The sequence below is a fragment of the Epinephelus moara genome, chromosome 2 (assembly GCF_006386435.1).
Source record: "Epinephelus moara isolate mb chromosome 2, YSFRI_EMoa_1.0, whole genome shotgun sequence".
Classification (NCBI taxonomy): domain Eukaryota; kingdom Metazoa; phylum Chordata; class Actinopteri; order Perciformes; family Serranidae; genus Epinephelus; species Epinephelus moara.
The window spans coordinates 25940686-25962544 of record NC_065507.1 but is presented as its reverse complement, the minus strand read 5'-3'; the positions used below and the strand labels follow the sequence as shown (position 1 = coordinate 25962544).

General features: G+C 39.4%; 3 protein-coding genes across 6 annotated transcripts; 2 read left to right on the top strand and 1 right to left on the bottom strand.

Moving 5' to 3' along the window:
* The first annotated feature begins 2087 nt into the window (after window positions 1-2087).
* On the top strand, window positions 2088-8674 carry vps26b (VPS26, retromer complex component B). The gene is made up of 6 exons (XM_050070499.1): window positions 2088-2796; window positions 3922-4078; window positions 4284-4448; window positions 5370-5545; window positions 5656-5798; window positions 7557-8674. The coding sequence occupies exons 1-6, from the start codon at window positions 2574-2576 to the stop codon at window positions 7692-7694; spliced, it is 1002 nt and encodes a 333-aa protein (XP_049926456.1). The 5' UTR covers window positions 2088-2573; the 3' UTR covers window positions 7695-8674.
* A 2980-nt stretch (window positions 8675-11654) lies between these two features.
* Window positions 11655-14454, bottom strand: thyn1 (thymocyte nuclear protein 1). Of its 4 annotated transcripts, none has more exons than XM_050070950.1 (8): window positions 14378-14454; window positions 12986-13041; window positions 12752-12903; window positions 12593-12661; window positions 12325-12417; window positions 12138-12233; window positions 11907-12057; window positions 11655-11819 (listed from the first exon to the last, which is right to left on the bottom strand). In XM_050070950.1, the coding sequence occupies exons 2-8, from the start codon at window positions 13029-13031 to the stop codon at window positions 11773-11775; spliced, it is 654 nt and encodes a 217-aa protein (XP_049926907.1). In that variant the 5' UTR covers window positions 13032-13041; window positions 14378-14454; the 3' UTR covers window positions 11655-11772. The 4 variants fall into 4 exon arrangements, with proteins under 4 accessions (XP_049926907.1, XP_049926922.1, XP_049926915.1 ...); XM_050070965.1 differs by having other exon boundaries at window positions 12986-13053; window positions 14379-14439; XM_050070958.1 differs by lacking the exon at window positions 14378-14454 and adding an exon at window positions 14002-14368 and having other exon boundaries at window positions 12986-13053.
* Window positions 14455-14567: 113 nt separating this feature from the next.
* acad8 (acyl-CoA dehydrogenase family, member 8) lies at window positions 14568-21360 on the top strand. Its single transcript, XM_050070930.1, has 11 exons — window positions 14568-14850; window positions 16697-16797; window positions 17173-17342; window positions 17565-17674; window positions 17858-17934; window positions 18046-18183; window positions 18293-18428; window positions 18847-18944; window positions 19056-19208; window positions 19453-19555; window positions 19706-21360. Exons 1-11 carry the CDS (start codon window positions 14733-14735, stop codon window positions 19759-19761), a joined length of 1260 nt encoding a protein of 419 aa, XP_049926887.1. The 5' UTR covers window positions 14568-14732; the 3' UTR covers window positions 19762-21360.
* Window positions 21361-21859: the final 499 nt, after the last annotated feature.

Sequence of the window (21859 nt, the reverse complement as noted above, 5' to 3'; positions counted from 1 at the left end):
TTGTTGTGGAGACTCAAATGTTTCATGTGGTTCATTATGGGAGTGTATTGTAAGACTGGTTTAGAGAAAGTATTAGAAAGTAATCCTACAGCGGCAAGAGACAAGAAAAATCTGTGAGAAAGTAACTTTGCTAAACTGGTTATTGACCATAAATGTCTTTAATAGGCTGTTTCAAAATTAATTTCTTGGCAGCTGTGTTGTCTTGAATATGACATTTTAAACACTTTAATTCACACAGTAATTATAGCTTCAAGTATTTTATTATTACCATATGTCTTACTGTGTGGTGGAAGAGGTATTCAGATACTTTACTCAAGAAAAAGTAGCTATACCAAAATGTAAAAATATTCCATCACAAGTAAAAGTATAGTGATCATATTTTTATATGTATGTAGAGTAAAAAGTACAATAGTTCCCTCTGAATTGAAGAGTTGAGTTGAAGAGAAGTAGAGCTGAAGTAAAAGTAGAAAAAAATTGATATACCTGTAAAGTAATTGACTTAAAGGTCCAGTGTGTAGGATTTAGGGGCATGTATTGGCAATGATACCATAATAGTCATAACTATGTTTTCATCAATGTAGCATAGAATCACCTGAAAATAAAAATTGTGTTTTCATTACTTTAGAATGAAGCGTGTATAATTACAAACAGAGTGGGTCCTTTTGCCTCTTCCACACACCAGTGGTCATCCACAACCAAACCATCGCACAGGTCGATCATATAAATATATTGGTGTCTTTGTTGACAACTCACTAACCTCAAACACAAATGTTGATAATCTCTGTAGCAGAATACAACAACGGCTGCATTAAGTCATCTGAGAGTTCATGGTGGATACATTTTTATCAGGGAGTCTTAGAGAGCCCGATCAGGTACAGTATCACAGCTTGGTTCAGTAACCTCTCTGTGCAGTTAAAAAACAAACTGTTCTGATTTATCCATACTGTATGAAAAATAATTGGTACAAAGAGCACATTTCCATGCAGACTATTTTTGAACAGGCTACTCTAATTTAAACCAATAAGATCATCAATGAGTCATCTCATGTTCTGCATGCACAGTATGAGCTGCTGCCCTCTGGTAGGACATTTAGAGCGCCTCGTTGGAGATTGAATAGATTTAACAATTATTTCATAATTATGTCCATAAGGCTTTTAAATAATGGCAGATAAAGCCAGAACTGGCTTTTTAGCATTTGTTGTAATTTATTCATATTTTTGTGCCTTTTTTTGTTTTGTTATTGCTACGTTTAGTGTATAATGTATTATGTTGATTTGTTTATGTACTATGTTTTACAAGACAAATTTACCACTCTGTGGGACAATAAATTTAATCTTGATCTTGGTTCTACAGTAGCCCAGAATGGACATATCAAACACTAACTCTAGAAGGGCCCAAATGTCTCTGTGGTGGCCACCATAGTTCTCCTACAGGCTTAGTTAATGGGAGAAGTTTCACTTCTACAACCTCACTGCTAGATTCACATACTGAACCTTTAAGTGCAGTTTTGAGGTACTTTCCATTTTAGGCTACTTCACTTCACTACATTTCAGAGGGAAAATGTGTACTATACTACAATTATGTCACATTATAGTCACTAATTACTTTAAATATTAACATGCTATATTCAAAATCTGTGATAATCTCAAATATTATACATTATTATAAATACAATTTACCCAACAATATGGTAAACATCATCTCCTCTTTAATCAGCTACAGTGTTAGAACACATTTATTGACAGGGGTCATTCTCTTCTATAATTAATACTTTTATTCAAGGTATTTTGAGCAGGCCTACACATCACTGTTGATGTGTTTTACCTGAGAAAATATTAGAATGCATGACTTTTATTTTTATATTGTGGTACTGCTCATTCTAATAAAGTAAAGGACCTGAACACTTGCCACCATTTTTTTTTTTTAAAAATTATACTTATGTGCAGTAGCCTATGTGGATGAATATATTTCGTTTTCACCACTGTCCTCACTGAAATAAAGCATAAATACAAATTAATATACACGATTTCACTCACTTCCGGTTGAACTCCAACGACTTCTGGGTTTTATTTTGAAAAGCTCCACCCGGAAGTAGATCATCCAGTGCAGGTGGCGTACATCCTGATCATTTGACAACATTCACCGTCTTTTCTTACAGAAAACAAACATGTAATAGATTTTTACAGAGCGAGATTTTTGTCCATTACGGAGCAGACTAGTTTGTGGCGGGTGTAGACTATTTCCTGGAGACATTAAAGTCAATAGAAGGAAAGCACAAACGGCTAATTTGCTGATGGACGTATTATTGTGCGTTTTGGTTGTGCCGTCGTATTGCTATTTTGCTCCGTCGGTATGGACATGTAGCTAATGTGGAGTTGTCTGTAAAACATCGTCGACTTTCTCCATGTTGAATAGTGTGTTTTGTGCTCGGAAAGGGAACTGAGGTCGCACACCCTGCAGGCCTTACTGTGGTTTCTACTTTGAAACATTAGCAGGGTTTTTGGGTCAGTTTGCTAACAAGTGAGTCAGGACAGGAGTTTACACGGCACACACGGTCACTGCTTCACGTCACGATGAGTTTCTTTAGTTTTGGACAAAGTGCAGAGATTGATGTGGTCCTCAATGACGCCGAGACGAGGAAGAAGGCTGAACACAAGACTGAAGATGGGAAGAAAGACAAATACTTTCTCTTCTATGACGGTGAGACTGTCAGTGGGAAGGTGAATGTCACACTGAAGAACCCTGGCAAGAGGCTCGAGCACCAGGGCATCAAGATTGAATTTGTGGGCCAAATAGGTAGGTTTAAAATAATAACTTGCACAACTGACACATTTTTACATGTTCACCAATGACTTGACCTCCGTTGAAACCCCTAATGTGGTGACGTTATGACGTCATGGTGCACATAAATTATATCAAAAAGCCATTTATATTAGGAACTGTACACAAATTATTAGTGTGGGAAGTAGGGGCTGAACATTACACTTAAAATCAACAGAAGTACACACCCCTAAATTCTTTTTACACCTTTTTAAAATGAATGGCAAGAATTTATGGGACCAGTTTAGTAGTGTTACATTATTTTAACATAATTTCAAGAGGTGTATTGTCGCTGTTGAGGGCCTCTCACAGGGCTAAGCATCCATTGTTCCAAAAAATATGCACACAAAGATGTTTGAAAAGCTGAGAAAGTCTTATCTGTAGGTATGTCCAAATTCTTCCAACTCCTAAGACTCTTCCAACCAACCATTAAAATATTCAGTTTGCAACACAATAAAAAAAAGAATTACTAGTTTCTAAAGATGCAACCACAGTTGCTAATCTAGGAAACTAGAAACAACAGATCTCGTTCTTGTTGCTAAATATTAGCATGTTATTTTGTATGATGATATATTGCAAGCGAACTAAGGGAGGAGATATGTCATTTGAGAAGCAGGTTAAAAAATGTTATTATATCGTCAGGCAAACAGAAAAAATAGAAAAGTATTTGAGGATTCCATTAAACAACCATCTGGGTTTTACAAATATTGCCGGGTATGTATAATTTTTTTTAGGAAAATGACATGCTTAGGCCTGATATTTGTATATAGTGGTATTATTTAAGAAGCACAAACTAGGGTAAGGCCTTCCTCAGTGTTATCAGTGTTATCCTTGGACCCTTATCATCATTAAGTGAAAAATGGCAACACCCTCCCCACATTGTTTAAAATTTAGAGAACCAATTATGCAAATATAAGTGAAATATTCAGTTGCCAGAATTATGTTAAACATATATTATGATGGACAGAATGTATATACATGCATATCTGTCCAAAACTTAATCAATAACATGGGTACATTTCAAGATGTTCTCATTACAGGGGTAAATATTCAGCAAAATCTTAAACTGGACGTTTTGCTAATGACTTCTGTCTTTTCTAGAGCTGTATTACGACAGAGGAAACCATCATGAGTTTGTTTCCCTGGTGAAAGATCTTGCAAGACCGGGTGAAATAACTCAGTCGCAGACCTTCGACTTTGAGTTCACTCATGTTGAAAAACCTTACGAGTCCTACACAGGCCAGAATGTCAAGCTAAGGTAAGTTTGATCATTCACTCTGCTTCACAGGCAGTCGAATGAATGACTCAGTGTCACTCTTTAACCTACGTATCACATGGTTACATTTAAATGGGGCATTTTAATGCACGCCATTGTCTACGTTTACCTTGCAGTACATTTTATGGCTTAGATGTGATAATGTTAAAACAGTACTGTTTTCAGTCTCTGTGTGTACCATTTGCAGATATTTTCTTCGTGCCACAGTGATCAGAAGACTAAATGACATCAGTAAAGAGATGGACATCGTGGTCCACACGTTGAGCACTTACCCTGAGCTCAACTCCTCCATCAAAATGGAAGTTGGAATTGAGGATTGTCTCCACATTGAGTTCGAGTACAACAAATCCAAGTAAGACTTGTAGGGATGCAACAAAGCTGTATTTTTGCAATTTGATAGGACACATATTAAGTGTGAAAGGGGGAGAGAGAGAGGGAGGGACACGCAGCAAAGGGCCACAAGCCGGAATCCCACCTGTGGCCACTGCAGCATGGGGCGCCTCATACCCAATTCATTTAAGTGAACTCATGAGAAATAAACAATTTAATGGTGCTTTTTAAATCTGAATTTGCAAAGTGTAACTAGGCACAAAGAAAGATCATCTATAAATTCAAGGTTTAAAATGATAATAAATTCACTTACAGAAAATTAAATGCCTGATTCAGCAAAGAAATCTAAATAAGATAAAGCGTCTCTAACTGCCTTTTAGAAGTACTAGCATTCAGCAGTCAAAAAGCCAAATATATTCAGTCTACTATAACAGAAGATAAAGAAAACCAGCAAGTCTTGATATTTAAGAAGTTGAAACAAGTGAATTATTTTGCCATTTTTACTTAATTATCAATTTCATGTGGATTGACTGATTAATGCATCGATTATTTCAGCTGTAATTGTGTTATTTCATGCTGTCCAAGTTACGGCAATCAAAAGTGTCCAGTGAGACATTGGAGAAATAATCAAATACGGGGCGTCGGTGGCTTAGTGGTAGAGCAGGCGCCCCATGTACAAGGCTGTTGCCGCAGCGGCCCGGGTTCGACTCCAGCCTGTGGCCCTTTGCTGCATGTCACTCCCTCTCTCTCTCCCCCCCTCACACTTGTCTGTCCTGTCAAATAAAGGCTAAAAATACCCCAAAAATATCTTTAAAAAAAAAAAAAAAAAAAAATCAAATACTATTCTGTGTGAAACAAATATTGGTGCTCAGTGACTAAACGACTTGTTATTTACAGCCCTCGTTCTCATTTTCTGCTCATGTCTCCATTTGTCCTCTGACAGGTACCATCTGAAAGATGTAATCGTGGGAAAAATCTATTTCCTGCTGGTGAGGATTAAGATTAAGCACATGGAGATTGACATCATCAAACGTGAGACAACAGGCACCGGCCCAAGTGTATACCACGAAAATGACACGATTGCCAAGTACGAGATCATGGACGGAGCTCCGGTCAGGGGTAAATGACACTTATTTATGATTTCAGTTGGTTATTATAATCATGAAACATCTCCTCGCTCTGTCAGGATTTATGTTATCCAACCTGTGACAATGTATTTCATATTTTAGGAGAGTCCATCCCAATCCGGTTATTCCTGGCTGGTTATGATCTGACTCCCACCATGCGAGACATCAACAAGAAGTTCTCTGTGCGGTATTATCTGAACCTGGTGCTGATCGACGAGGAGGAGAGACGCTACTTCAAACAGCAGGTAGGCTGCTGATCAAAGATTCAGAAGAGAACAAGTTGGACTGGCCGCTCTCAGGCTCAGGCAGTGTATTTACACACTTGCATAATGATTGAAGCAGCTGTGAGTGTGTGGTTTGACTAGTGGGATGTCAAGTGTTTAAATAAATTCTAGGTGGGATCTGCAGAAAGATCCTGGGTGACAGAAAATAAGTATTTAATATTGGTGCAGTGGTTAGCATTGTCGCCTCACAACTAGAGGGTTCCTGGTTCAAATCTGGGGTGGTGGGCTTGAACCTCAGGGTGGGGGAGCCCTTCCGTGTGGAGAGTGCATGTTCTCCTTTCGTCACCATGGGTTTTCTCCAGGTACTCCGGCTTCCTCTCACAGTCCAAAGACATGCAGGTTACTTGGTGACTCTAAAGTTGGCCGCAGGTGTGAATGTGAGCATGAATGGTTTGGTTTGTCTGTTGTCTGTTCGCCCTGCAGTAGTCTGGCGACCTGTCCGGGGTGTACCCTGCCTCTCGCCCAATGTCAGCTGGGATAGGCTCCAGCCCCCTCACGACCCCCAGCAGGATAAAAGATTCAGAAAATGAATGTATTGGAAATGTGTTCAGCTTTCTCCCCCTCGTAAAGTCTAATTGGTAGTAGCACTCAAAAGGTACAGTTTAGTTAATGGGCTTGTTTAAGATGAGCGAGGCCTCTGCAGAATCCATCAATGTCAATCGCCACACAATGTGTGCGGCTTTGATTGTGTCCGATATGATTCCGACTTGCTCTGACGCCACGCACACATGGGCAGCGATAGAGCTGATTGGCTCTTTGATCAAACACAAACACCATGTTATGAAGAAAGTTTCTGTCAAACATATCCAGTTGATAATATAAAAGGGAAATAAAGGTTATAACTTGGTCTATAGCCTCCAGATGGATCTAACAGGATGTTAAAATGTCTGACTTCCTGTATGTTCTTTAAAGACTGCTGGAAACTGTCCCACTTGACCGCAGCTAATTTGTCACCGCCCCCTGCTGCTATCTGATCTCGTCCACTTTCCAGGCGAGGTCCATTTCATCTTGAGCAAACTTAATGTCTGTCAGCCCACATAATGCATCATGTCCTGTCAGTACTAGTTCTGATTTGATTAGTCGATTAATCAATTGGCATAGAATTAATCTACAACAGTCGTGACAGTCCGTTAATTGACATCATTAGTCAATCACAAGTGCCAAACATGCGCTGGTCCCTGCTGCTTTTTTGTTTAGTATCTTTCAAAATGAAAGGTCTTTGGTTTTTGGACTCCTGGTTGGAGAAAACACGCAAAACAAACAATTTGAAGAAGTCGATTTGGCTATGTCTTTCTTTTTTCACTATCCTCTAACATTTTAGGATGTACAGTGTAACATCGCCTTTTTTTTACAGATAAAAGCTTTATTTATTTGTACGGCAAATCACAAGGTTCATAAAATAAATTGTTGTAAAAGTACAACAGTGTTCCTGGATTAACTGGACAGTAACTAACAGATGACAGTAATCCACTCTAGTTAATGATAGCATGTATGAGTTTGTTGTTATCAGCAAAGGAGCGCATTTCGCAGCTGATATACAAACAAGCTAATATTATACAATTGTTACTAATATGAGTGAGATCACTGGCAAGAGCAACACCAGCATATACTGATGTTGCCTTTGGCTTTCATGGACAAGGAGTCAATATACAGTGACATAAAAAAAAGTAAAGCACATGAAGTCTAATAAGCTCCAAACCCCTTCCTTCCCCTGCGCAGGAAATCACACTGTGGAGGAAAGGTGACGTGGTGAGGAAGAGCATGTCTCATCAGGCCGCCATCGCCTCTCAGCGGTTCGAGGGCTCGGCTGCCTCAGAGAGCGCCTTGGAACAGGCTGCAAAGGAGGAGAGCGGGTAGACGAGAGCTGCAGCCCTCCAGTCTCCTCTCACAAGACTCGTCTGCGTCAGATTACCTGTCAACTGTACAACATCTGGTGAAGCAGCTGTTTTATTTGTAGCGGCTGCTGGTTGTGGTGGAGGGAGGAAGAAGGGAGACCGATACACAGTAATACATTCAGTATGTGAACAATGAAACAGTTTGCATGAGGCATTCAAAGTGGCTTCAGGCTGCTGGTCTTGACCTTCCTCATTAATGCATTTTTCTTTTCTTTATGGGAATCAAACTAATCACCTGTCGCGATGTACACTGTGTTAAAACCTTTCATGTGATATATGTTGAATTTTTAAGCCTTCTGTCGGTTACTTTCATGCTTTTTGGGATAAATTCATTTCTAATCTCTTTAATTAATGCAGCTGAATTGTCATGAATTTTTCAGAAATGTATCTCCAACATTCCACCATTGTTGAATGCATTCCTAACACTGTTATGAGGTCAAGAAATCTGAGATAACTTTGCACTGCTTTAACTTGCTGAACACATTTTTCTCTTTGTGTGTGTTTGCACAAAAAAAAAAAAAATAACGGAAGCAGAAAATTTCCTTTTTGAGCGAGAGGGCTGAAGTATTATGATCTGTAAATAAGACTAGCTAAAACCTTTTATCCTGTTCCAGCTTGTGTACATTGATTATGCAGTACAGGGTGCCACACGATGACCTTTCATGTTCATATGCTTTGCCTCGGCATTCCAGCGGTGTTAGGAAAGGGTGTTTGTATTAAGGTCCGATAGTATGAAGTCTTCTGTATCCTCTTTATTAGAGACTTGAAAGTTGTGCCTAAGTGTATCAAGCAAATGAAATCCTCCTGCCTCTTTAACATAATTTTAGTCTTTTAACCAGAGAAAAAGTTACAGTAGAACTATCTATCTTTTGCAAAATGCTAATTAATTATTCCCTGTCCCTGAAAGTCAAATAAATTGATGCCAAATGGGAAAAAAACTGAGTTAATGAGTTTAAGTGTTTGTGGCAGACATGATAAACCTGAACAGACTGGGTGGACAGATGGATAAAACACCACATGACACCTCCACATCACAATGACATCATCCTACTTACACTGCCATGTACAGTACACGTGTGAGTTGTGCTGTCATTGAGCCATTTAACACTGTGCGACAGCTTTGGACAGGTAATGTAGTCAGTATTCACGTTTTTCAAATCCATGTGGATCCTCAGCCAAGTAAATGGTTCCTAAGTTGCGCGTACATCAACACAAAGCTGCGAACTCATGCTAAAACAATTCAGTGGTTCGTCAGGCGACAAAAAAAATCTGCAGCTACCTTTATAAGTAGTCGTCAAAGTTATTTTGTAAGCTAAAGCAGTGTTATAGTCAATGCTATGTAAACAGAGACCAAGTCATGACCAAGACCAGATCGTATCAAGACTAAGACAAGACCAGACCAGTTGGAGTCGCACACTACACGACACACTTAAGATAAAATGTGGAACATACAAACCATAGAACTCTGCAATTAATTTGGAAGCTCCACATTCCCATAAAAACACCCACAGAAGTTAAATTAAGATTCCTCTTCATTCACCTCTTTAATTGTTCATGTGTGCATGTGTAAGTATACCTGAGAGAGATGTCTTGTTTATGTATAGGAATTTTCATTTGTTTTCTATGAGTAAACAAATACAAACACTAAGGAGATTGTATCTACTTAATATTCTTTATTCAACATTCCTTTTGTGCACAGACAATTTTGTGATATTCCTGGCGTTGCAGGCTGGACTGGCCCTGAAATAAAATTCGGAGTCCTCTTTGGCGGCTGTGACTCAGAGGTAGAGTGGGTCATCCACCAATAGAAAGATAAGCGGTTCGATCCCTGGCTCCTCTGATCAACATGGCGAAGTATCCCTGAGCAAAATACTGAACCCCAATTCATTTTCGTAGTGTAAAAAGCGCTTTGAGTGGTCGGATGACTAGAAAGGCGCCATACAAATGCAGGTCCATTTACCATTTACCATTTGGCTGAGACTGACACAAGACCGAGTGAAAATGTGGTCGAGACTGAGATGAGACAGAGACCTTCAAAAAGTGTTCTTGAGACCAACACCATTTTCATGTGCTACAACACTGGCTAATGTGCCAAAACTTCAATGGTTCTGACTTCTCTGGTGTTGTATTGTTTTAAGATGAAAACTTGGTATTTGTGCATTTGCAATTTTTTTTTAATGTATTTTTTTTAACATCCAAACAAAAAAATCATCAGATTAACCAGATGTAAAATGAGTAGTTGCAGGTCTATTGCAGAGTGTGATGTTACAAAGAATACAGAAAAGCAGGCCACCAGTCAATTGCAAACTATATTTGTAAAAAGGTCAACAGTCCAAAATTCAAGAATAGATCAACACCACATCACAGCTTTAAAAACTGACTCAATCAAAATATCTACAGTATGACACTTTTAACAAGAACTACATAAAGCTTGAAGTTATGGTCCAGCTACTGAAACATCAATTTGATCTGAAGACATCTTTAATAGTATCGACCAGACTTGGGAACTGGAACTACGCCAAGAGGAAATAACGATTCGTCAAAAAAGAAGCAGTCTGTACAACACTTCTCCTTATCACTTCCTGTCAAGCAATCAGCAGCAATATCTTGTATTTTAATAAGGGTTTGATCATCAGTGCACGAGGCAGAAAGCCCACCATCATCACCTATATTGATCAGCAGGGCCCAGCTGTTCAGAGGTTTGGATCAGATTTTGAAAGCAGGTTGTTAAAAAGAAAAATAGAACTCTGAACTCAGATGAGATCATGTAATCCAGTCTTGGTTTTGGATCTGGATCAGACCTTTAGTATGTTTTGTTCAAAACTTTTTAGGATTTAGGATTGGGACACCTTTGATTAGAAAAAATCAGGATTATCTTGATCCCAGTAGAGGGCAAAAATTTAATAGACGCCTTTAAATTGGTCAAATATATATACGTTTATTCATATTTTGCACTTTATTTGTTGACCAGTTACTGTGATGAAGTAGTTATTTAGCTCAATATTAAGCCTTTCAGTATAGTTAATGTAATGAAAGGATGTCATCCACATAAAATAATCCCCTACACAGCAGTCAAAATCAAACAAAAATTACTTAAAGTTATAATCTCAATGACCTCCTTTTCGTTTTCTTTGGCAGCACCCATGACATTAAGTTTTAAATTGCAGTGTGTTTGTTGGCAGACAAACACACTGCTGTGTTGGTGATCTTGCAAAGTTTGTATCTGAATCAGGGCGATCCAGTTTAATGTTGCTTTGAAACACCGGTACAAAGGCAAGATGGATTAACTGATCCTGGACAGAAAAACATTCTGATCCAGATTAAAATTTTTGAACAATTGGGCCCGGTACATGGAATCTGTGCAGGGATATTACCTGAGACAGGTTAAGGTCTATCAGTATATCTTTAACAGATATGGCCAGCTAGTTCACAACAAAATTGTCAGTATAAAAACAGTATGGTCGAAAAAAAGGTTTGCGAGCCAATGGGAGTCGTTGCTGTCCATAATGACCAAAGAATATGAGGCCATTTAACAGGACATGTAGGGTTTCAGATAACACTAATACTCTCACACTTTACACTGAGAAACCTGAGAGTTCTGCTCGCACTGAAACATCTTTTATCTCCCCGCTCACTCGACCATCACTGGACAGCAGAGGACCCTATTATAGAAATTTATGGAGTGCAGAATGTGAGGTAATGTGAGACTGGCCTCTTATGCTGCTATATACAAATTACAAGTTGAGTAATGGAAATAAAACAAGCTCGAAGCTGTTCTGAGGGCAGAGGGCAACACTAATCAACATTACAAGCTCATGTTATCATAATTTATATACGGCTGTTGTTTTGGATCCAGACTGTGATTTGAAAATCTTGTATGCAGCAGCTGAAGGTGTAGGTAAAAACAGGACATGAGCCATAGTTTGAAAAAAAATACATTTAATAATATTTATGAACAAGAGAAAAACACAACAGTGCTGTAACTAAGGTCGCTGCATCATGATTTCACTCAGTCACGAAGCATCATCTGGTCCAAATCCTCACAAAGGCTCCTCATCCTCCAGACTCAGGACAAAGTCAAACTCTTCTGCAGAGAGAAAGCAGAGCGACCATTCACAACCTGCCCACCACTATGTACTGAAACAAGTCACAAAGTGAGAATGTCTTCACGTACCGGTAGTCAGGGGCTGCACAGAGAGCCTGGCTCTGGTAAAAAGCGCCATGTCCTTCAGAGGCCCTCCTTCGGCTTGGTGCTGCAGGTGGTACTTCTTCAGCTCGGACAGAGGCAGAAAACGCTTCAACATCCTCTGATACTGGACATCTACCTGAGAGAGAGGAGAACAAGATCAACCTTCATGCTTGATTAGTATCAGTAATTGTGCTTTTAATCCCTGACTGAGTTTACCATGCTCCATTTGGGGTTGTCTGGTTTACTGCTTGCATCGTAATGGACATCTTTCTTGTCAAACTGAGTGTGGTCCACGTAAGATTCCTTCACAATCTAGAAAAAGAAAGCTGAATATCATGCCTGTCTGCAGCTGTGTTTAAATAGTTTATATTATACTATCAGCTGGGGAAAGAGTGTGACTTGCTTTTATGATTCCTGCTATCCCCGGCTCCTTGCAGTTGCTGTGGTAAAAGAAAGCCAACTGCCCCTCTTTCATCTGCCTCATAAAATTGCGCGCCTGTAGATGATGGATAATTCAGAGGAACATTCCCGCAGAGAGAACAAAAAGAGCGAGACAAGTAAAGACTTTGCACACGGCTGGTGAGAATAAAATGACAAAAAGGCCTTTTCAGAGTGGTGCCTTATTGCAGGTAAACAGCTTTACATCACAGGAGCCAGTTTTGCGGCTCTACCTGATAATTGCGGACGCCGTCCCAGCAGTTGGTCTGATCAGGCGAAGCTTTCAGATCCTCGATCCCGAACTGCAGGATGGAATCAGATGCGTCAGACGTGTGCGGCCCACTCATATTTTTCCCCCCAAAACAACAGAGTGAGCTGATGAGGCTCTGTACCTTCACGTCGATCCCGTTCTCGAAGCGGCTCTCGGGCTCAGACTTCATCAGCCAGTGGCAGTACTGTGGAGACTCTGAGCTCTTCTTCTTTGGTCCAGACTTAGCTGCAGCTTTACTCTTACTGCTGACCGTTTCGCCATTATCACCTTTGCCTGTTGTTGCAGCAATAATCATCACTCATTAGAAAATAACACACCAGACTAGATGTTTTGCTCTGACACTTAATTTGCCTACCTGAATCTGCTGTTTGACTCACTCTGGCCCTTTTCTTTGGTGGCATCTCTCACAATCTGTAAAGAAACATGTACAAACATGATATTAAAAACATTCATATTAACATTTCTTTTTTCTGTGTACATGCACTGATGAATCTAACTTCTAAAATTACAGGCGCCTTTTTTTTTTTTAACTGCACCATGTGGTGTATTTGTCCTTTTTATATGCACATCCGCCACAACTGTAATTACAAAAGGGGATGTGAAACTACTTAACTTTAAACTAGTTAAAAGTTTTGGCGCTTCTCAGCAAATCCAATGTGGCAACTTTAAAAAAAAAACACACACACACAAAAAAACAATATAAATAATATTAGTACTTTTAAATAGTAAATTAATATTTATTCCTATTGATAAATTAATTAATAAATATTACTGACAGAATATTAACCTTTTCACTTCAATTGCAACCCGCATTTTTTAATGCTGTTTGTGAATATAAATGAAACTAATTAAATACATAAAACAAGCAGTGAAAACAATTTTTCAATTACGTTTTTTTTTAAAGTATTATGTCACAATATATAACGTCATTGACACTGTAATATGAAATTATACACACTGATAGAGACTGTTATCCAGCCAACCCTTAAACACATAATAAAAATCTGTTGCAAGAATAATTTCACTATTTGCATTTATGATCTAATAATTATTTCCTTGATTCAATGTTGCAACAGAAATAGAAACATATGCCCTACTTTAATGACACTGTCTTTAGCTTGTTCCTCTTGGTTTGCAAACTTGCATTCACCACTTTAAATGAGCAGCACTTGAATTTGGGAGGAACCTCTTCATCATCATCATCATCATCATCATCACACATGATGGCAGAGATTAGCTACAGCTTTAACAACTCCGCATAAATCTGAGCAACACGTGTAAACTAAACGTGCCTCATAGTATCAAAGTAATACAGATTATAATGCAGCTCTGGTGAGTAGATAACTTCTACAAACACGGATAAATCGTACCTGACGTTACAAGCAGTGCTCCAGGTTTAGAGATCAGCCATCAGAACCCGCGGAAAAACCAATACATGACGTCTACAAGCTTATCGGCCCACTTTTATCTACTGCTAGCTACTTCCGCTTGTGTTGTAACGGATATTGCTTCTACAGGCAATGTAGTGAACCGTAACTCCGCCAACTAAACCTGTCAACCAATGCGTTAGAGGCAGTCACGGACGGTCCTGTGAAAATCTCAGGGAAGCAGCGGTGAACAGCTCTTTAACGGAGGTGTGGCGGTTAACCAGACGTTTATTTGCCAACACAACCCGCTAGTCTTCAGCATAGGAGTCTTTTAGCTTGTAAAAATAGTTTAAACGCTTCTGATAACGTATAAATCTCACCGTTGTGTGTTTTGTCCATGTCAGTTTGCGATTGCGACTTCTTCTTCGCCTCAAGCTGTTGCGCTAAACTATACCGGTCTCTGTACTGCCCCCTGTGGCCGGAGGACAAAACGAGCGACACTTCGCCACTAAACTACATTTCCCAGCAGCAACAGCAGCTGGTAGTAAGTGGTTGTATTTGATTTTAACAGAGAAACTGTAACTATATTACTATATTATAGCATGCTAACGTTACTCGAGAAATTGGTAGGATTATTTATCTGATTCACACTCCGAAGCAGAAGGCAGCGGTAACGCACCTCCATTAAACCCGAGAAGAAGAAGCAGCGCGTGACATAACGCTGTGGAGGTAAACATGGCGACTGTCGGACCTCTAGGAAGGATAGCCAGACTGGGCTCCAGCATCTGCAGAAACCATCGACTGGTGTTAAACAGAAGCCCACAGAGAAGAGGAATAGCTTCATGTGTCGACCGTAAGTCCCAGAAAACCATAACTGTTAGCGTAAGATAGTTATGACAGATGTGTGTTATGAATGACCATTTGTACTGAACTTTGTTAGCTAACAGTAAAAGCCCGGTGTTGATATTCACTTTAACTGCCCTCCGGTACACACACTTAGCATTTTTTGACTGTGAATAAACAAGATAAAGTAAACACACACACAGCCCATTCAGAGCTTTAACATTACATGTACCGGTGGTGTTACTAAGCTGCCATTGGTCAGTTCTGCACCGCCCCTTTTCTTGTTCTGCATGTTCTGTGTGATGTGTCAGGCAGTTTTAGCAAACCTGAGTCGGTTTAATATTTTATTTATTTATTGTCTGGAGTCTAGAGGCTTTCCACACTCTGTGCTAGTTTCCTACTTTGCACAATAGTGGAAGATGCTTAACTCCAGTAAAATTTCTAATACCACACTGTGGAAGTACTCAACTACAAGCAAAAGTCCTGCATTCAAATCTCATCCTTGTAAAAGTATGAAAGTATTATCAGCCAAATTGACTTGAAGTGTCAAGCACCCCCTGTGCAGTAAAACGCTCCCTCTCAGTGTTTTTTCATTTATATGTGATGTTTTTGGGTTCATATAACTGCTGCATGTTGCATCTCACTTGCACACATACTATAGCATGCAGTAACATGTAGGCACATGACTAGATGAGTAATAAATGAAAATACAAAATATGCCAAGGAGTTCAGTAGAATAAATGAATCTAAAAATAATAAAGTTAATAGACTGATCCTCAATAAAAGGAACAAAAAACAATAAAATCAATTAAAAAATATTTACAAAGAATTTAGAAGACCAATTGCAGAGTGAATACAGGATTTTGAATAGGGGTTAGTTATTATACTGTTGGGTAGTTTAATCTACAGCAATCCATCATATTCTATAAGACCATCATATGTTCTCATGCATCGCTGTCCTGTGAGAACCACATATCTCCAAGAAGTCAACTTTTCATGAGCTCAGAACATTTCCAGCTTTGTGACGATGCATTTTCTAGCTGATCAAAGAAGTGTTCTTAAATAGTCTTTTTATCTTAAAATGTAGGAGAATTTTCTCAACCCACAAGGAAAACTTAATTCTTCGATGTATCAGAGAGGTTCACATTCAAAATCACCAAATTAGGAGATACAAAGAGGAAAAAGTAAAGTACTTGCCTCTGAAATGTGATGGAGTAGAAGTATAAAGGTGCATAAAATGGAAATACTCAGGTTCAGTACAAGTAGGCCATCAGAGATGATTTAAGACAAACGCATTGCTCTTGGTAATCATTCAGTGGTCAAAACCAAGTATGAGCTGGTCAGACAAAATTGTGCATATCACACACTCAACTACTGCTTGTGCCAGGCTGCAGCTTCTACAATTCAAGGTACTACAGAGTCCATTTCAGCAAATCTGGACTATCTGAAATATAAACCCTTATACTGCAGACCAATGTGACGGATGCCATGCAACTTTTTGTAATTTGAGTCATATGTTCTTCTTCTGCTCCAGACTACATAAATTCTGGACTGACTTTTTTTGTGATTTAAACAAAGGTTTTAGGAGTCCAGATAGAAATGGATCTTTTTATTCCTGTATTTGGGGTATCATCTGAACAACTCCAAATTAACTCTTCACAGTCCGAAATATTAGGCTTCACTTCCCTTTTGGCGAGATGTTGCATTTACTCCTGTGGAAATCTATATCACTGTGGCTTAAGGATGTTGTGTCCTTTCTTAAATTTGAGAAAATAAGTTTTGCACCCCTGTATCTGTGCATGATCACACATTATTTAATCTATATTAAAAATATGTTCTCTGCTCTTTGTTGACAGCTGCTCATGGACTCACAGATGAACAGAAGGAGTTTCAAAAAGTGGCCTTTGACTTTGCAGCAAATGAAATGGCTCCACACATGGCAGAGTGGGACCAAAAGGTACGCTGGAGCAAGGGGAACAGTGTGTTAGTAAGATGATGTAAAGGCAGCAGACCTCATAATCTCTGGCTAGAGGATACACCCTGTAAATGCAAGCATCATTTCTGGTGAAGTATCTCTGAGTGACAAAAATCTCACATCCTAAAACATAGTTATCATTACTGTCATTTTGAAATTATTGGCCTGACAGGTGGCACGTCTGCACCTACGTCATCCCTAACTGTGAAATACCTTAGCAACTTAGCAGCTTTACTTTTACAGTCATAAGTACAGTTGGCTCTGATGCTGATTGATAGAACATTCTCTGTCCAATATGCTTAATTACAGTTTTAACATCATCATCATTTATAGTTGTATATGTTTATTTTTCCACAGGAAATATTTCCAGTAGAGACGATGCGAAAGGCAGCCCAGTTAGGGTTCGGTGGGATCTACGTTCAGCCGGATGTGGGAGGATCGGGTCTCACTCGGCTGGACACGTCGGTCATCTTTGAGGCCTTGTCCACAGGATGTGTCAGCACCACAGCTTACATCAGTATCCACAAGTATGTACCCCTCATGTGGCAATGATGGCATGTCGATTAGAACATTGAAACATCGTGAAAAGATTAGTTGTTTGGTTGTTTCTAAGTCAAGAGGATGGATTTCACTTTGTTTAGTGTGTTGCTCTTTCTAACCTTCCACTTTATCCAGCCCTATAATGATAGCTGTGACACATATTTTTATATATTTCCCTGCAAATTGGCAGTATGCTCCTTTTCTTGCAGCATGTGTGCCTGGATGATCGACACCTTTGGCAATACTGAGCAGAGGGAGAGGTTCTGTCCTGATCTCTGCGCGATGGAAAAGTTTGCTTCCTATTGTCTCACTGAGCCAGGTCAGTCTTTGTATAGGAAATAAAACAACCCCTAACATTTAGTGCAAATTAAAGATTATTTTACAGTGACATAAATTCCTAGTTTATGTATGGAATTTATTGTACATCAGTGTTGTTGCTCTATACATGTGTGCACTTCAGTGTACGGCCAGCAACACAGTAACCCTGTGATCTTTATTTTAGGCAGCGGCAGTGATGCAGCTTCACTTCTGACCACTGCACAGCTGAAAGGTGACCATTACATCTTGAATGGTTCAAAGGTAACCTCACACCTCTCTGTGCTCACATGTGGCTTTAAATAACTGTAAATTGTTTCTTTAAAAAGACAACAGTGAGCCAGAAGCATGTCTTGTCTCTTCATGACCTTTCAGGCCTTCATCAGTGGAGGAGGAGACACAGACGTGTATGTCGTGATGTGCAGAACAGGAGGTAAAGGAGCGAAAGGCATCTCCTGTTTGGTGGTTGAGAAAGGAACCCCAGGCCTCAACTTTGGCAAAAAAGAAAAGAAGGTAGCGTTCACTTGGATTGTTGAATTATTTTTGCTCTGTAGCTTGTGTTAGCAGTGAACCACTAGATGGCAGAAGTAAGTCACAGTAGCTTTTTCAATCTGATCTCCAGGTGGGTTGGAACTCCCAGCCGACCAGAGCGGTGATATTTGAGGACTGTGCCGTTCCAGTGAGCAACCGGCTCGGTGAGGAAGGACAAGGATTCAACATAGCCATGAAAGGCCTGAATGGAGGCAGAATTAATATTGGTGAGGAGGAAAAATCTATCCCAGTCGCTACCCTTCTACTGCAGTGACACCCAACATATGTAATCATTCCCATAGCTAGAGAAAATGATAGTAATCACCCTGATAATGGGAATTCAGTTTAAATACAGATATTCTGCAGATGTAAGTAATTATTTTGCAAGTCAGTCTCAGAAGCAGGTGGGAAAGAACCTGTTGGCAACAAATTTGTGCATTATGTATGTGCATACTGCTAAAAAAGTTGAGACTTGAGGTGGTTAAATGTGAAGAATGGTTTTATTGGACGCTGTAACCTTTTCAAGAGGAAATAACACATTCTTTTTTAAAAATTAAAAGTTTAATTCAGAAGCAGTAAAATGCATCTTTGCCCAATAAGTACACTCAACTGAACTGTCCCTTAAATCAAACATTCTTCCAACAGCTTCCTGTTCTCTCGGGGCAGCACATGCCTGCGTCCAGCTAGCGAAGGACCATCTATTAGTACGCAAGCAGTTTGGAGAGACGCTCTCTAACAACCAGGTAAGTAGCTCATACACGGATCCCACATCCAAAGGAATTAATTACCTATCCTGCCGGTGATGAAGAGCTAATCTTGAGTTTGTCCTTCCTTCTCTTTCTGTCTGTTTTTAGTTTCTTCAGTTCAAACTGGCAGAGATGGCCACCAAGTTGGTTGCGTCTCGCCTTCTGGTGCGTGAAGCTGCGACAGCGCTGCAGGAGAGCCGGCCTGATGCTGTTTCTCTCTGCTCCATGGCCAAACTCTTTGCTACAGATGAGTGCTTTAATGTAAGTGATACTGAGTAATAGTAGGGGTATTGTGTGTGTGTGTCACATATAGGCTGAGTCCTCTGCAGAGGCTCGGGTTTGATTCCGACTTGTGGCCCTTTGCTGCAGGTCATCCCCTCTGTCTCCCACCTTTCCTCTGTTTAGCTGTCCAATCAATAACGGCAAAAATGCCAAAAAAATATCTTTTAAAAAAAGTTAAATATTATTTTACTTGTCTGCACTATTACCTGTTCTTACTCAACAGATCTGTAACCAGGCTCTTCAGATGCACGGTGGGTACGGTTACCTCAAAGACTACGCAGTGCAGCAGTTTGTCCGGGACATCAGAGTCCATCAGATCCTAGAGGGTGAGCTTTTATAACACTGGCTTTACTCTGTATGTCCTGTGTGTCAGATTTTAATATTATTAATTCCTTTGTATTTAAGACAGCTGTTTGCTTACATTTATAACAATTAATTTGTGTAAATCTTTAATTCTCCTGTTGTTTTCCCCAAAGGTACAAACGAGGTGATGAGGATGATCATTTCCCGAAATCTGCTGACTGAGTCATGATAAATCTTTGCCCCTTGATCTTCGGGTGACTTTAGTAGTGACCATATTGTTATGGTCTTCACCTCTGGTTTGTTACTGTGTGACTGATTTTCCTGAAATATCTTCCACATTGTCGGTTTTCTAAAAGTGTCAAGGTCTTTGAAAAGGTTTGGGATAAAAGGGTTGTAAAATGTGTATTTTAGTAGTATAATATTAGTTATTTTCTGTCATTTTAGATATGGATGGCAATGTCTATTCATCACTGTGTCCAGAGTGAAATATCTCAGTAACAACTGCAAGAAAAATTGGTACATTTGTGGTTTAAAGAGGCTGAATCAGAATAACATTGGTAGTCCCCTGCTTATTTTTCATGAGGTGCCACCTGCAGATCAACATTTCCACACTATTGACTTAAATTCCAGGCTATACTCTGAGATAAATGCTAATATATCATGTTAAAACGCTAAATATTAGCGTATTACACTAACATGCCAACATTAGCATTTTCAGTTGAACGTAACTGTAATTACAGTAGACAAAGCACCTTTTATTTAGGAGGCAACTATGTGAGCCTCAGTCATGCTTGAACTACTGTACATAGGAGCAACACTAAGTGTCTGCAGCCATGCAAGCAGCTCTGTGAGGCTCTGTGGCAGAGCAGAGCTGATGTTTAGCAGGTGTAACGTTTACCATGTTCACCGTCCTAGTTGAGGCTTTTAGCATAACATTTGCTTGTGAAAATTTGACCTGCTGATGGTGCTTGATTAAAAAGTTAAAGGATCACCACAGTTACCACAGTTCATCCTGAGGGGAACATGAACGTCATGTAACAAGTTTCATGGCGGTCCATACAGCAGTTTTGAGAATATGTAATTAAAAGCCAAAAAGGTCAACCTCATGGGCTGCATGGATGTGGAGATGCTAGATTTAAAAAAGTCATATAAAATTCACCGCAATCCCTCTAACAGTTGGTGGGTCGACGTTGCCATCTTTAAACCCTTGCTGCTAGCATCACTTAAAACCCCCTTTGGTTTCTGTAACTACATAGCGTTTTCTCTGGCACCACCACCACCAGTGGCAACAATCAAATAATAGTTTAGAAGAAAGGTTTTGTTTGATTTTTCATCCACACATTTTGTTTCTTGTGAAGCTGCTAGTGTGAACGTTTTATTTTTATTTTTCTATATACATCTACAGAGCCCCTAAAGTCCCAAAAGGTGTTTTTTTTTATCCTGTGCACACAAGTTATTATCTTCTCCCTACAAAATACATAACTTGTTTTGACAAGATAATAACATGTCTGCACAAGACTTTAGAGGCTCTGCAATAAGCTGCTCTTGACACCAATTTCACTCAGTTTGTGAAAAAATGGTTGGGATTCTTTTTTTCATCATTTATAATTCAGTAATGGGGTTGAACTACTGTACATCACACATGTATATCCCATGCAGTTCCAGCATCACTGTGCCTAAAGTGGCCTTTTAGATCGTATAAATATCCTAGGTTACTGTATTGTTACCCTACATGCTGTGTGTATTGTGGGATATATATTGAAATGTTACTTTGCAATTCACGTCTGCTGATCACACTCCAAATAAAATAATGTCAGCTTTCATAAAAGGAATGAGCTGTTTTATTTGCACCCTAAATCTCACTTTACTGGGACTTATTTTTCTTTTACATTTTCTGTCATTTTATGTTGGCCCTACACCAAACGACTTTTAAAGTGATTTCGCTGTTGAGACAAATTTCCACTGTCGGAGTTAAATCATGATTCATTTAAGTTTTTAGTCTTGGCTCATGCAAATATCGAATCCTCAATCAAGTGAAATTTGTCAGCAACCAACAGCTGCACTCTTCAACACGAAACAGGATGCATCAAACAGGGTGGACAGTAACGTGGAGTGGACTCTGGAGAGGCAAGAACGTTAACAAGACTCTGTTCTCTTGGACTCTGGAAAAGGAGGAGAAACTGGTGGATGTGTGAAGTGAACAAGAATCAGTTTTTAATTGGGCTTATCAGATCCACCAATCATCACTTACTTTAATGGGAAATCCTAATTTTTGAAACTGTCTGCCTCTTATTTACACAGTCTCCCCCTGTAAAATAGAACAGCTA

Coding starts and splice junctions, on each gene's coding strand:
- vps26b (XM_050070499.1), top strand. CDS start 2,574: ATGAGTTTCTTTAGTTTTGGACAAAGTGCAGAGATTGATGTGGTCCTC. Junction 4,079..4,283: donor GGCCAGAATGTCAAGCTAAG/GTAAGTTTGATC, acceptor TACCATTTGCAG/ATATTTTCTTCGTGCCACAG. Junction 4,449..5,369: donor TTCGAGTACAACAAATCCAA/GTAAGACTTGTA, acceptor GTCCTCTGACAG/GTACCATCTGAAAGATGTAA.
- thyn1 (XM_050070950.1), bottom strand. CDS start 13,031: ATGCCACCAAAGAAAAGGGCCAGAGTGAGTCAAACAGCAGATTCAG. Junction 12,904..12,985: donor GAGTCAAACAGCAGATTCAG/GTAGGCAAATTA, acceptor CTGCAACAACAG/GCAAAGGTGATAATGGCGAA. Junction 12,662..12,751: donor AGAACGGGATCGACGTGAAG/GTACAGAGCCTC, acceptor TCCATCCTGCAG/TTCGGGATCGAGGATCTGAA.
- acad8 (XM_050070930.1), top strand. CDS start 14,733: ATGGCGACTGTCGGACCTCTAGGAAGGATAGCCAGACTGGGCTCCAGC. Junction 17,343..17,564: donor GCTTACATCAGTATCCACAA/GTATGTACCCCT, acceptor CTTTTCTTGCAG/CATGTGTGCCTGGATGATCG. Junction 19,556..19,705: donor AGTCCATCAGATCCTAGAGG/GTGAGCTTTTAT, acceptor TTTTCCCCAAAG/GTACAAACGAGGTGATGAGG.